Source organism: Panicum virgatum, chromosome 8N (assembly GCF_016808335.1).
Source record: "Panicum virgatum strain AP13 chromosome 8N, P.virgatum_v5, whole genome shotgun sequence".
In the NCBI taxonomy this organism is placed as follows: Eukaryota; Viridiplantae; Streptophyta; class Magnoliopsida; order Poales; family Poaceae; genus Panicum; species Panicum virgatum.
The window spans coordinates 9715649-9730267 of NC_053152.1; the positions used below are offsets into that span (position 1 = coordinate 9715649).

General features: G+C 44.9%; 3 protein-coding genes across 3 annotated transcripts; all 3 read right to left on the bottom strand.

Annotated features, from left to right (window-relative positions):
- Positions 1-1219: 1219 nt before the first annotated feature.
- On the bottom strand, positions 1220-2934 carry LOC120686387 (shewanella-like protein phosphatase 2). Its single transcript, XM_039968586.1, has one exon. The coding sequence runs from the start codon at positions 2823-2825 to the stop codon at positions 1536-1538; it is 1290 nt and encodes a 429-aa protein (XP_039824520.1). The 5' UTR covers positions 2826-2934; the 3' UTR covers positions 1220-1535.
- A 2167-nt stretch (positions 2935-5101) lies between these two features.
- LOC120684760 lies at positions 5102-8099 on the bottom strand. Its single transcript, XM_039966642.1, has 3 exons — positions 8091-8099; positions 6925-7207; positions 5102-6070 (listed from the first exon to the last, which is right to left on the bottom strand). Exons 1-3 carry the CDS (start codon positions 8097-8099, stop codon positions 5349-5351), a joined length of 1014 nt encoding a protein of 337 aa, XP_039822576.1. The 3' UTR covers positions 5102-5348.
- A 4815-nt stretch (positions 8100-12914) lies between these two features.
- LOC120684761 lies at positions 12915-13905 on the bottom strand. Its single transcript, XM_039966643.1, has 4 exons — positions 13810-13905; positions 13648-13726; positions 13338-13552; positions 12915-13112 (listed from the first exon to the last, which is right to left on the bottom strand). The coding sequence occupies exons 1-4, from the start codon at positions 13903-13905 to the stop codon at positions 12915-12917; spliced, it is 588 nt and encodes a 195-aa protein (XP_039822577.1).
- Positions 13906-14619: the final 714 nt, after the last annotated feature.

A 14619-nucleotide genomic window follows, 5' to 3' on the forward strand; every position in this document is an offset into this window, starting at 1 on the left:
CAAATCACTACAAACTGCCTTGAGAAGTCTGAAGACGTCTTCATCACAATGATTTGAGCACATGAGAAAATCCCTGGACGAAATATGGAAAACACCGACACCAGACATGTTAGAGATAAGACAAGAGGGGGTAGGAACACTGAGACCGATTCAACAGGCAAGTGAGGAGAAAATTGGTGGAAAAAGAGGTTACAGGATGCAAATGCAAATCACAATCGAGATACCTTTCCTTGTCTACTACTCTTTTCAAGAACAAGGCACGATCCATTTGTCGATTTCCTTTTCAGCACAACAGACACATCCTTGTGGCTACTGACTAGGCCACCAAGAAACTTCTCACTAGTTATTGGGATATGCACAGATCCTATCAACCTAGCACATGTTGCACATGCAGTGGAACAGTAATCAAATTTCAGGAAACATATTCTGAGCTGGATTATCAGAATTTCAAATATGATCATGCCTGACTACGTTATGCAGTGTTATTCCAGTAAAACAACAGAAATGTGCATGATTCAACCCATACACATATCAATCAGCATTTGTAGTATGATGCTGAACAATAGGTATGGAGAATGTGGAGATAATGACAATTACCTCCAGTTCAACGCTCCCTTAATATTATCTGGTGATAAATTCCCTCCAAGCCAGCTGCTCCATAAATTTGTCAGGAAGTGTTGACATGGTCACTGCATGGGAAGGACTGTTCCCTTGATGTTTCTCATAATTGCCTAACTTACGTTGTGTCACCTTCATTTCAGCTGGTATTCACTTTTGCACCCCCCAGTTTATTGACAGCACTATTGGCTATTTTGTTTGTACCATCGTCAATCATTGACTATGGCGTTTGTACAGATGGAAACCGATCTGAACATTGATGCCAAATCCGTGAGCATCAAATGATGGTTTCAGCTCAAGATTTCAGATCATTGAATTGAATAGGAAGGATCCACAAAGTACAGGCTACACCGGGACCTTGACTACTCAATAAAGTTCTTGGTATTTTCTGCAGGGTTTGGCCACATCCCAAACAGTAGCCAATCTACCACAGGTGCCCCAGAGACAGTCCTGGTAGCACCAGTCTTAATTCTTTATACCAAACACAAGCAAAATTTGTCAGGTCTTAAATTCTTTATACCAAACACAAGCAAAATTGTTCATGATTGTCAGCACCAACAGCAAAGAAAGACTGGGGAAACACACAACTGAAGGAGAAATATTCTAGCAGCAAAAATTGACCAATAGCTATCAGGAGCAATGAAACATTGGGGAAACACACAACTGAAAGAGAATATTCTAGCTGCGAAAGGTGGCCAATAACTATTGTTATAATCGGTAATCGACTATCATATCTTGACAATTAACAAAAATCATGGCAGATTTTCCTTTCCTTCATGGATACCGTTATCGAATCCACTAGCAATTCCTACAACCAATCCCTCCCACACCTAGTCTCATGTACCCCACCCAAATTCACCATGGCAATCCCAATTTTGAGTTACCAAAACAATCCCTACCCTCGAGTTACCCCCAAATTAAGCCTGAGCCTCTACCTCTTTCAACCCATGGCTCTCTCTTACCAGCAATGCAAGCCCGTCCTTCACCTCCCCTCTCTTCTCCTTCACCGTCGCAGCAGCCTTCTCCGCATCTTGCTTCCGGTACATCCAGGCCTCCGAGGGAGGTGTCGTGATCACCCTAACTTCTGAGCCACCCCCATTGATCTCAAGCACTTCCGGCAGCCCATTCCCACACCCCTTTGACAGCCCCACATCAACCCTCACCGCCTGTGCGCCACACACGGCATTGATCCCCACTGTCTGAATTGTGTGCCCCATCACCATCCTCTTCGCCCCCGGGATCATCCCAAGCACCCCCTCCAGCTTCTGGCAGTCGCAATCGAAGCCATCAGAGAACCTCCTGAGCCAGACCACAGCGTCCCGGCCGCGCACATACTCAGGCGCCCTTGCATTTTCGCCGCCCTCACCGCGGATCCACTCGCTGACCTCGGCATTGATGCGCTCCAGGCCATACTCGACGTTGGCCTCGAGGAGCCCCCCGTGGACGAACACCGAGTCGCCCACCACAAGCACGGTGGGGAGGTCGGCCAGGAAGCGGCGCGCAATGGGCCCGTCTGGCCGGAGCGCGGCGAGGCGCGAGCGCATCCCGTCCCAGAACTCCGGCTTGACACCGGGGAAGGACTTGGGCACGCCGAGGAAGGGGTTCCTGGGCTGCCGGTCGAGGTGCTCGCCGCAGCGGCGCTTGATGGCGAGCCCCGCGCGGTACCACCCTGCCCAGGCGGAGAACTCCTGGAGGCCCTGCGGCGTGGCGAAGCGGAAGTCGCCGGAGACGTTCATGACCTCGTGGTTCCCGAGGATGGGGAGGAGCGCGCCGCCGCGGGCCTCGGCGGAGAGGGCGAGGCGGCGGAGGAGGTAGAGGAGGCGGATCTCGTCGCCGCCGCGGTCGAGGATGTCGCCGAGCTGGACGGCGAGGGTGGGCCCCGCGGCCCAGGAGGTCGCGGCGGAGGGGGAGTCGGGGCCGGTGGACGCGGGCACGAGGCCGGCGAGGCGGAGCGCGGAGAGGGACTTGGGGAGGTCGCCGTGGAGGTCCCCGATGGCGACGAGGCGGGACGGGGACGGGAGGAAGGTGGTCGGGGCCGTCGGGGCAGGAGGAGGTGATGATTTGGCGGCTGCGGCGGCGGCGGAGGAGGAGGAGGTCGGGAAGAAGATGCCGGACACGGCGAAGTCGACGAAGGCGTCGGCGAAGGCGGAGACGGCGGCGGGGAGGTCGCCGCAGGCGGGGACGGAGGGGGACGGCGCCGCCGCCATCTCGGGCAGTTGAGCTCCCGGTTCGGATTCGTGTGGTTGGGCGGGCGGCGTGGGGTGCGGAACCTGGAGGTGGGTAGCAGCCCGGCCCCGCTTATAAGAAGAGCCGGGGGAAGATTGCCGTGCCAAAGGGCATGTAGCTTGCAAGAGCCTCAGTTGCATTTTATATTCTACATTTAACTCTACGTGGAAGCGAAATTTTTAGAATTTAGTGGTATTGTGCGTTAAATGGTAGGTAACATTCTCTTCAATAACAAGACGTATATGGTAACTTGTTCAATATTAAAGATTTGCTGGCTCAATCTTTGAAGATACTCATAGAAGTTAGGTTTGCGTACCTATATTCATAGGGGTGTGAGTTTGCGTGCATTGTGAGTATCTGAGTTGTACCATGGTAATTTTTTAAAAAAATAAGGAGATTGCCATGGGTGGCCCACCACCTTGCTCCTGTAGCCAGTCAATGTCCTTTTGGGAAAAGTCAACGCACAAATATATTTCTAGGAGACTTATAAAATCTATTGCAGTGAATATTTCCATTGATGATTTCAAAATTTTTACTTCTAGATAGAGAAGCATCTGGCGAAAGTCTGCTTGGTGTATGGTCAGTCTCCGTTTCGTACTTTGTTTTATTTGAATTCCGTGTGCCTGCTGTTGATAAATATTTGGTGAAAACAGGTGCTGCTTTGAAATTTCTTGTCTTTTGTTGCTATGTGATGGATCGTGGAGCAATGCTTGAATTTGGCTGCTAACGTGGTATAGTAGTACGTCTGAAAAATGTCCTTTTCAAAAAGTGGGAGACGAAAGTTCTAAGAAGATGGGATGACCAGCTCAAGTACGTGCCGGTCGAGGGCAACTGCTAATGCATCCAATTTGTGTTTTGTTTTGGTGGACAACGTGGTAATATCTCCAACAACGATTTGTTGGCTATCACGTTTTTGTTTTGCGCATTGTTCACCACAAATTTGAGTTGTTCTACATTTATCAAATAAAAAAACATCATCAATTAAAATACAGTAGAGCAAGAGAGTACTAGTAAATTCTAACTTGATAGCGAGCAATAATATAAAGTCGTTCTCACCACCAAGCAACAATATAAAGTCCCCATCACCAACAACAATACAAAGACAACATTATGTAGTTATGTCCGTCTCAAAATAATCGCACCTCGCTATACCTATGCACATGGGCAAGTACGTACCATATGTTTCCTCAAAGAAAAAGTAAATCCAATATGCATAGTCATTGGCCAGAAATGCACTTATTTTGGTGCAGAGGCAAGAGGTTGGAACCTTTGATTACTAGCATCGACGTACCTTGAAGAGGTCCAGCAGAGTAATTATTAATCTTCTACAGTTGATTTGATGTTTATTATGTCAGTGTTTTCAGTCGAGTAATGACGGCTTATTGGCTTCATCCAGCTAGCTAGGGCAAGCTGTTGTGTTAAATAAACCTTCTAAATCTTTAATACAATCTATTTATAGTGTACATGACTCTTTTGAACAAAACGTTGTGTCAAAATTTATCAAAATGTTCAATTATAAAAAATTTAATGTACATAAAATATTCCATCTAATAAAAAGTTCATTCTAAAACTATTTGCCATTATGCAGAGCCAGTTCGCTAGCTACAAGTCATGAAACACAGGTCTTGCCCAGTAAGAAGCAAATCTTGCCTTGCTCAAAAAAAAAAGAAGAAGAAGCAAATCTTGCCAAAAAAAAAGAACGATTTGTGTAGAGAGACGAGGGTGGATCTGGCCCATTATGCAGAACCAGTTCGCTAGCTACTACATGAATCATGCCCATATAAAAGCAAAACCACTCAACCCAAAAAGAATAATAGCCTAAGGTGCACCGCACAACTTGGGTCATGTCAGCGGCACAGATTCGACTACAAGCAGAAATCAAAATAGCCTGCTAGGGCTGTACAAGAGTTCCAAATACTACTGTAAGTCTGTAACACGAGTTAATCTAGAAACAACCGATTTTGCTTAAAAAAATTAAAACCACCAACCGATGAAGAATGATAATTTTGAGATGTTTTCTATGTGCTCCATCATAAAAATGGACTTTGTTTAATTTTTACTCCTTTCATTCTAAATTCTAAATTATTTTGATTTTCTAAGTACATATAGGTTTTGCTATGACCTATATATACACTATGTCTAGTTTTTGTTGTGTATCTAGAAAAAAAATAAAACGATCTGTAATTTGAAACGGAAGGATCCGAGTAGCATACTTCAATTCATAAAAGAATGAAATGTACATTATCAATGTATGTGCCAAAAAAGTAACACAGTACAGAACAAATTTATTCGTCAGCCAGATTACAAATCAAATAGTTGCTGCATTCGCACATTAATTATAATAAGTTGGTATTCATCGCATAACAAATCAATAATACCATACGCGGGACATTTTGTAACGTTTAGATGAATAATCATCATCAGCGTACACACAAGACGTACGTTGGGGGACATTGACTTATTTCATGGCTCGGATCAGGATTCATGGGTGCCGTACGAGCCATTTACGAGGCGAAGGAGGTGTAGCCGTCGGCGGCGGCGCTGCGGTTGAACCGGGAGACGGCGCAGTCGGTGGCGAAGAGTCCCGACGAGCGGTACTTGTCGGCGCCGCCCATGACGGGCATCTTGGCGGCGATGTCGAGCTTGTTGACGTAGTTGGGGCGGTAGGTCTGGCCGAGCACGCCGTCGACGCCGGCGGTGAGGCCGTGGAACTGGTACCCGACGTCGAGGTGCACGAGCGAGTCCCTCTCGGTCTTGCCGTAGCTGTGGACGCGGGAGTCCTCGTCGGTGATGGGCACGGCGTTGGCGGAGATGCTGAAGACGCCGGCGAGCTCGACGGTGACGGCGTTAACGGCGTCGGTGCGGGTGACGGAGAGCCCGCGCACTGCCTTGGAGACCCAGCGCGCGTTCTTGGCGGGCTCGACGTCGACGGGCTCGCCGTCGAGCGCGACGACGACGTGGTCCTCGTCCTCGTCCCACTCGGCGGCCCGGCGCGCGCCGACGTAGAGCTTGTGGCCGCCGAAGGTGACGCCCAGCGCCTGCACCCAGGTGAAGTCGCGGCCGGACTCGGCGTTGTGGTTGCCCATGAAGCGCGTGTTGATGTGGAGCTGCTCGTCGGAGACGAGGCAGAAGCTCTCGTCCTTCTTGCCGTGGAAATAGAAGGTGTTGCCGTCGGCGCCCGTGAAGCTCGGGTTGCCGCACGAGGTGCCCGGAATCAGGTCGCACACTGGCAAACAGATCGAGAACAGTCAGTATATATATATATATATATATATATATATATATATATATATATATATATATATATATATATATATATATATATATATATACACACACTACTAGAAAAAGAGTCATTCGTCCTTCTTAGATTAGTACCGATTGCTTTAAATCCAGTACTAATACCAATTTAGTACCGGTCCTATAGCACAGTGTCCTCCAGAGCCATTTAGTACCGGGTCATAACACCATCTGGTACTAAATGTCACAATTTAGTACCAGTTGGTGTTTAGATCCGGTATTAAATAGCTCCCAGGGCCCCCCAGCCATTTAGTACCGGACCATAACACCACCCAGTACTAAATGGTCCGTCTCGGTTACTTCAAAAGAATAGCGTCTCCTATGTACACACATGTGTTGTGTGGGTGGGATGGTAGAGCAGACCATGTGCGAGGCCACTGGTCACTAGTTCGAAACCAGCGTACACACATTTATTCGGGCAAATTTTTTCAAAGTGGGGGTACATTATATGTAGCCGATACATATACTCCCTCCATATTGGTAAAGGAAGTCGTTTAGGACAGCGATGCGGTCGCCAAAACACAATTTTGACATTTATTTTTTTTTAAAATATTTATAGAAAAGTGATATACGTAAACTTTTATGAAAGTATTTTTCAAGACAAATCTATTCATATAATTTTTATATTTGTAAACTCAACAACTTAAAAGTTATTGATGATTTATATTCTCAATGTTTGATCCAAATCTTGTCCAAAACGACTTCACCAATACAGAGGGAGTATATAAACATACAAATATATAAAGATAAAGATGCAAATAATAAGGTAGGGGTACTGACTGCAGAAGGTGAGGCAGTAGGCGAGGCACTTGTTGGGGCAGCGGGCGGGGCACTTGACGTAGCAGGCGGCGCCGTAGTCGGTGGTGCAGGTGATCTCGTAGTCGCGCTTGTGGTACCCTTTGGCGACGACGGTGGTGTACTTGCTGCGGTCGGGCGGCGCCACCTGGGCCGAGGCCGTGTCCCACGACGACGACAGCGCCAGCGCCACCACCAGCACGGCGACGACACGGCGCCGCCGCGGGCCGCCATTGATTATCGCCGGCGATCGACGAGCGAGACACAGCTAGAGGCAGAGAGCTAGATGGCCGGTTACTTGGCTTGCGATCGGCTTGTTCTGGATGCTGTGTATGTGGTCGTCTGAGATGGATCGGTCGATCTTGGAGACGTCCGAGGGAGGAGGGAGAGTCTTATACGAGCGGCCGGGAGGCCGAGGAGGAGGCGTGTGACCTTCCATGGATCGGAGGGGCTCTCCGATCGATGGATGGCTTGCTGGTGAAGTGGCGTAGCCGGCGGCAAAGTGACAGCGCAAGCGTACATCCGTCCGCCGGAATTAGGGGTCGTCGCCGGCCGGCGAGTTGAAAGTGGAAAATGGAGGCCGACTACGCGGCAGCCGCGCACGCACGCACGTGCAGCCGCGCACGCACGCACGTGTTAAGCTAGCTGGATTTTACGCAATCGTAGAAATAGAACCCTGCTGGCCTAGTAGTTTTGTCTTCTCTGACAATGGTGAACGAACGGGCCGGGGTGAGTTGACTTGCATAAGTCATATTTTCCACCTTTCTAGTTGCTGCATCAACGCCGTGTCGTACGTGAGGATTAATTAGGGATGATTCAATTATCATTCCATGGGCGGTTAGCGAAACTAGTACGTAGTACCAGTCTCAACACGAATGTGCCTATTTGTTCAGTGGCAGATGATGACATGCATGCATGCTCGTTGATCGATAGATAGACATGATGTAGGGTAGTTAGGGCTGGTAATAAGCTAATGCTCATTTCACAATCTAACTTAGCTCTTAATATTTTTAGCTCACTACTATAAAAATTTTAACCGAGACGGACAAAAATGATTAATCGAATCATTTTTTGCAACCTATTTTCCGAAGCAGTTTTGCTGCCCGCCTTAGTTAATTAAATAAAAAAAATAAAGAAAAGGAAAAGCTCACCGAGCTCATCACGGGCCATCCGCCGTTCTCCTCATCCTCCACCGCCGCCCGCCATGGGATCCAACTTGCCACGCCACCAGATCCAGGCTCCTCGACCGCCACTACCGCCCGCAACTGGATCTGTTTTACCGAGATTTACGTTAGGATGACCGTCTCATAAAATATATTAACCGAGGCGTTTACGTTAGTATGACCGTCTCAGTTAATATATTTTAACTTTGGCAGACATTATAACAGTGCTGGCCTCGGTTAATATATTTTGCGAGGCGTTTGTTGTAACCGCTTCGGTTAATAACAAATGACCGTCTAACTGATGCGGTTATTTTTTCTGCCCGTCTTTGAGGATTTTTTAAATGTCACGATTAATGCTTTTTTTAGTAGTGGACTAGTGGCTCAAAATTGTATAAGATTAGAGCCCACCTTTTTAGAGGCTGCCTCTTAGATTATCTATGGTCCCATTTCGCTACGCAGATGTTCGAGTTTTGTTTTATTTTTTCCATGGAAAATCTACCGAAATAATGAAGTAAAAATGTACCTTCACCTCGTTACCAACTGATTATTAGAACAATCGTTTTGGAAGCGTGTATGTACATACCAGAAAAGAAGAACTAGAGTGTGTGTTGACCAAAAACTTACTCGGTAGCGCTTTATTTAGGCTAGGTTCTTCTTCCGACCTTTGAATAGAAAGACTGAGGTGCAGTGAGTTGACCTTCAAATACATATCAACGCCGGAGGTTCTATTTATGGGCCGTTTAGTTCCCAAAATGAAACTTTTTGATGTCAAATCGACTGTTTGATTAGATGTCGGGAGAGTTTTTCGGACACTAATTAAAAAACTAATTTTAGAACTCACCTGGAAACCGCGAGACGAATCTTTTAAGGTCTTTGACTGTATCATTAGCACATGTGAGCTACTGTAGTACTTATGGCTAATCATGCACTATTAGGCTCAAAAGATTCGTCTCGACGTGTACATTCAAACTGTGCAATTAATTTTGTTGTTTAAATAAATTTAATGTTCATGCATATTTCCAAAAGGAGAGGTAAAAAATTTTGGCCAAATCTTTTTTGGAACTAAACGGCCCCTTAATTATATCTGCCATGATCTTTGCTGGGTTGCTTGTCCCGTTGTGAAGTACTTTCCTCTGCAATTCACCGTCGACGCACGCACGTGTAAGCGACTGAGCGTCTTTGCACCACACAAATGAGTGAGACGTACGGTTACTCTCTCTTTTCTTTTTTTTAAAAAAGATAAGTCAATAAACAAATAACTGAGTAAGTGATAATAAATGGCAATATATATACTCACCACTATATTCACAGAGTGACCCAAGATCTGCAGTTGTTTGGTTCCAGAGGTTAAATTTTAAGCTATGTCACATTTAAGAGAATCTTAATATTTATTAATATTAAATAAAATCTGATTAAAAACTAACTGCAGAACTCTAGGACTAAATTGCGAGACGAATCTAGAAAAAAAGATTTTTGATTTTGCAGTCTTCCGATGCTCCAGAAAATTGTGGTTTTACTAGGTGGGTCGATCCTGCACCAATTGATTCTGTTTAGGAGTTCATCGAGTACCTCCAGATAAAGATCTTTGATCTAGAATGCAAGGTGAACCATTATGAGGAAGTGAGCGAGGGTAACAAAGACGACGAAGTTGATGATACCAGCAATGCTGCCGGTTCACAGGATGAACCATGCACTACTCCTTACTGCAACTGCCCTTGTCACAAGAAGAAGGGTCCTGCGCCTCCGGCACCACCGCCTGCACCACCTGCAATGGGTGGATACTGCGGAGAAGGCTCAACGCAGTTTGCTACGTGGGGGTACGGCTACTAGGACTACCCTAGTGGTAGTGACATGCTGCATCGTTGTGTTTGTTCTGTTTTTTTTTAAATTTACCTAAGGCATGTTAGGTTAGTCCGGAATCTGTTTACCAGCGTTTGCAACGAGTTCTTCCATGCCACTACATGTGTGATGTGTGTTTCATTATCGTTGTATTATGATGTAAAATTTGATGGTTCACATTATGTACTGCATTTCTTAGTTCTTATTTCTTATCGTTATATTAATTAAATGTGTGCTTTTTAGTATTCTAGTGACATGTTTATACTTCGATGCTCCATTACGACTAAGTACGATTCAAACTCGACATTATGTACATGTCCAGTGAATGCAAGTTAGGTACGAGACATACATACAAGCATAATACAACATTAAAAATACTAAATGCGAATACATCTTAAACCGATGAACATCATATGTTATAGATCATGGCATAAAATCATCTAGGTCGTCATCCCAGTTGACAGATGGTGGTGCTGCAGTTGGTGTAGTATGGCTCGACGAATCTCTTGACTTTCCCTCTCTCTTTTCTGGATCTACGTTCATGTACAGGGGGAGGAACATCATGTGTTGGAGGCCATGGTTTGGGGGACATGAAGTCATACATGTCGTCATCCCAGTTAACACAAGTTTGTGCTGCAGGTGATGCAACATGACTTGACGAACCTCTTGTCTTTCCCTTTGTCTCTTTTCTGATTCTAGGTTCATGTACAGGGGGAGGAACATCATGTGTTGGAGGCCATGGTTTGGGGGGCATGAAGTCATCCATGTCGTCATCCCAGTTAACACAAGTTTGTGTTGTAGGTGGTGCAACATGACTTGACGAACCTCCGGGCATCTGTTCTTGCACAGGCCAAGTACTATCACCCGAAGATCTTATCCGCCTCCTTCGTCTAGTTTGCGGCATAAGTCCACCACCGAAGATACATACCAATTTACGGAAATTTGGTATCATTTTGTTAATCAACTCCGTGTCCTCGGGGTAATCCTAGCATATAATTAAAAAACAATGTTACTGTTTCATAAATATGGATTCGAAATGACGGACGTGATTACAACTGAATGAGAGTTACCTTAATGTGCATCTCATACACCTCTTGCCGCATCCATATCTTACAAGAACTTTGTAAGAATCCAATGATATTAGGATGATTCGCTAGTTCACATACTCTCATGTATATCTTCCGACGTTCTAGCAGGTGTCCATTTACATCTTGCGTCGTAATACCTCGAAATAATGTGAAATCTTTAAACTCTAATACTTTGGACAACACCATCTCTATCGTACCATCCACTAACGGATCCAACTTCTTACTGATAACAAGATGGATCATGATATCAAGTATTATACTAGATTTTTCTTCGGTCCATGAAAATCCTCCACAATTGGAGGCAGTCATTGCCTTATGCTGCAATATCAATAAGGTACTTTCATAATTCTATTCTAATTAATAATTAATTTAAAAACAAATCTATAATAGTACTGAAATTGTAATACTAAATGAGTGTTCTAAAGCACCAAATCTAATTTAGCTAATCCGCTAATTAAATTAAATTTTTATACAATATCAATGGATTCATACGGAAGTTACCGGTAGATCATAAGTACGCAATTCGGCAGAGCTTCGCCGCTTTTCTTCTCCTCACCCCTCTCTTTTTCCCTAAATTTTTAGTCTCAAATGACAAAGAGGATGGCGGCATATGGCGGCCAAGGCTTATATAGGGGGAGGGGACCCTGTCACCCCCCAATGGGCGACAGGCCCTTGTCGCCCGTTGGGTGGGCGACAGGCCCTTTTTTTTTGGCCAGGGACCTCGTTGCGAATTTGAAGAAAAAAAATTACACTTAGGGTCTGTCGCCCTAAGGGGGGCGTCCGGGGGATATTTTTAAAATATTTCAAAACGGACATGTATTTTTGAAATTTTTATTTTTTAAAAATATAAAAAAGAAAAAATGGCGCCACTGGCCACTGCGGATCGCCGGCCCAGTCCCCGTTCACCTACGCTGCCCGACTGGGCCGGTGTGGTCATCATGGACCGCGCCCGTCTCTTGCATGGTTTGGCCCAGCAGGCTTTTCTCTTTGAAGCCACGTGTGGTCTGGACAAGTCTACCTATAAAATAATGGGTGTTTGTTTGAAGCCCGTCTCTTTGAGATACTTCAATTAAAACATCGATTATCCATAAGGCCTCGTTCGGCAGGCTCGGCTCCAATCCAGGCCTGTTTTGCAACCGGGCCAGGATCAAGTGGATCCTGGGCTTCTCACTCAATCCCGGCCCAGAAAAATTCCCAGCTCTGAAAAGTTCTAATGTGCCTCAAAAGCTTGTTCGGCTGGATAGGATCAGCACTGATTCACATAATGGTAATCTCAGATTGATAATTACATAATACATACTAATAATCTCATATTGATAATCAAATAAAACCATCGTACACGTGCAACATGCAAAGAACCATCATAGTAACAATGGGTGCATAAACATCTAGTTTTCAGAGAAATAGGGCACCAACATTCAATAACATGCGGCAAACTAAAACAAACTTGACAACTAAAACTTCAAGTTCTACATGACAAACTCTGGTAGCAACATGCGTAGAACAAGACTATATTACAAGAACTGCATATCTGAAGCTTCAAGCAGTAGTTTGTGTTGCTTCGCTGGTTTTGTAGTCACTGCAAAGTTAAAGGATTTCTAGGTTATAATGCTGATATAAGGCACACTAAAGCATAGAAACAAAGATCAATGCATATGCAGCAGCCCCATGTGATGTGAGATCCTCTCCTATGTTGTTCAATGCAACAGTGAGGTACCACCACTACTGTTGCATCAGCATTGGTGTGATAGTGAAACCATGAGCCTTAACAAATAAATAGGTAAAGTAGATATCAAAAATAAAGTGACTTGAAGGAAGTGGTTCCACGGGAGCAGAAATGTTTTACCTGCTAGACCATCTCATTTTTTAGCCAAATCAAAGATGATTACACATCTGCTTCATAGCCACAAATGAAAGCCTCTCTATTGTCTTTGCTCTTGATGAAGATCGCATATGCTTTTGCCATTTCTTCCTTGATCACTTCTAGTGTGTTCAGAACTGAGATGCACCTTTTGATAGAGAAATCATTACTTTTAGCAGCCTCATTTTCTCTAGCCAGATGTGCATCTTCTTCTTCTACTTCCTTAGCGCAACATGCAGCTTCTTCTTATGCTTACTTGGCTTAACATGCAGCTTCTTCTTTTGCTTGCTTTACTATCAGTGCAGTTTCTTCTTCTCTCTTTTCCAGGAATCTCTTCATCATTTCTTCTATCCTTGAACCCCTCTTAGGCCTCTTTTCTTGATTTCTTTGTGTGTGTTTTGATGCAGTAGCAGTTCTTCACAGTCCACTTTTTTGAGCAGGTGCTACCTCACGGATATCATCCAAATCTTCTCCATCATTCCTTTGATCCAAGCCTTTAGTGGTCCTTCTTTGAGCATCATCATCCCTTTGAGCATCATCATCATCTTCATCTAGTAACTCTTCTTCTTCTTTTTCTTCTACATCAACAATTTGTTGAAGTGGTTGTTCATCTTGTGATGTCTCCAAAGAAGTGCAATTGTAAGTCCCATCCGCCAGATGACCTGCATGATAACAAGGAAGTAATAACTAAAGAAATAGTCTTTTTATAATTACCGTAATCATATCACAAGAAATATATTATGACAGTAGAACCTACCATCATAAAGCTCCCCCAAGGCATCACACAAAAGAAAGCTTGCCATGTTATTGTGAAATTTCTTTATTTTAGGGAATGACTGCACATTCAAAGAAAACCACATAAAATATGAGGTTATCACTAAGAGGTTATCGATAGAATTTCTTGAAGAAACCAACTTACCACCATGAGGTTATTCCACATAGATGGTGGTCCTTCAACCATATTTCTTTTTTCATTCCAGCTAGACCCGCTCTGTCTCCTTGCCTCTTTGAGCATCTTGTAGTGCCCTGGTATTGAAAACCAAAACGTCTACACCTCTGCAGTGGCTGGTTCTGGTCTTGAGTAAAGTTCAGAACTACAGAAGCAGCAGTCACTCCTATCTTGCGGATACAGACAGCACGCTCCAGCATTTTTGAAACTTGCAACGAGTAGCCAGCATCAGATCCCACATACTAGCCTCACAACCACTCAAGAGTATCAGCACTAAACTTGGGCAGACCAGGCGAAGGATTTCCAATATAAAACCAGTCGTTCGGCCAATGGGGATTCATCGAAATCTGGGGCACTCCAAATACTTTCCGACTACTTTCTGGAGCAGTTCCAAGTGCGCACACCCTACTCTATCCATCCTCTCGGCAAATGGGAGTTGTATGAGCTTGTATAGGCTATGGAAGAACTCAAAGTGAGGCTCAATACCCAGAAAAGTCTCACAAAATTGCACGAAAATGGATACATGCAGGACCGACTAGAGTTGAATCTTATAGAAATAAAGAAGCCCCTCCAGAAATCTACTCACAGGCATCAAAAGGCCATACTCAAGAAAAGAGGTGAATAAAACGACCTCAGAATCCTTAGGGGCATTAAAATCTTCCCCCTGGGCACTCCGCCAGGGACATTCCCCCTCAGATTGCAAAAAGAATCTTTGCTCCATGACTTCCAAATCTTCGAAAGAGCACTTACTCCGCGGCCATGACGCATCTTCCGCATACT

Coding starts and splice junctions, on each gene's coding strand:
- LOC120684760 (XM_039966642.1), bottom strand. Junction 6,071..6,924: donor CTACTGCCTCACCTTCTGCA/GTCAGTACCCCT, acceptor TCTGTTTGCCAG/TGTGCGACCTGATTCCGGGC.
- LOC120684761 (XM_039966643.1), bottom strand. CDS start 13,905: ATGCTCAAAGAGGCAAGGAGACAGAGCGGGTCTAGCTGGAATGAAAAA. Junction 13,553..13,647: donor CTTGGGGGAGCTTTATGATG/GTAGGTTCTACT, acceptor GTTATCATGCAG/GTCATCTGGCGGATGGGACT. Junction 13,113..13,337: donor ATTTGGATGATATCCGTGAG/GTAGCACCTGCT, acceptor TGTTGCGCTAAG/GAAGTAGAAGAAGAAGATGC.
- LOC120686387 (XM_039968586.1), bottom strand. CDS start 2,825: ATGGCGGCGGCGCCGTCCCCCTCCGTCCCCGCCTGCGGCGACCTCCCC.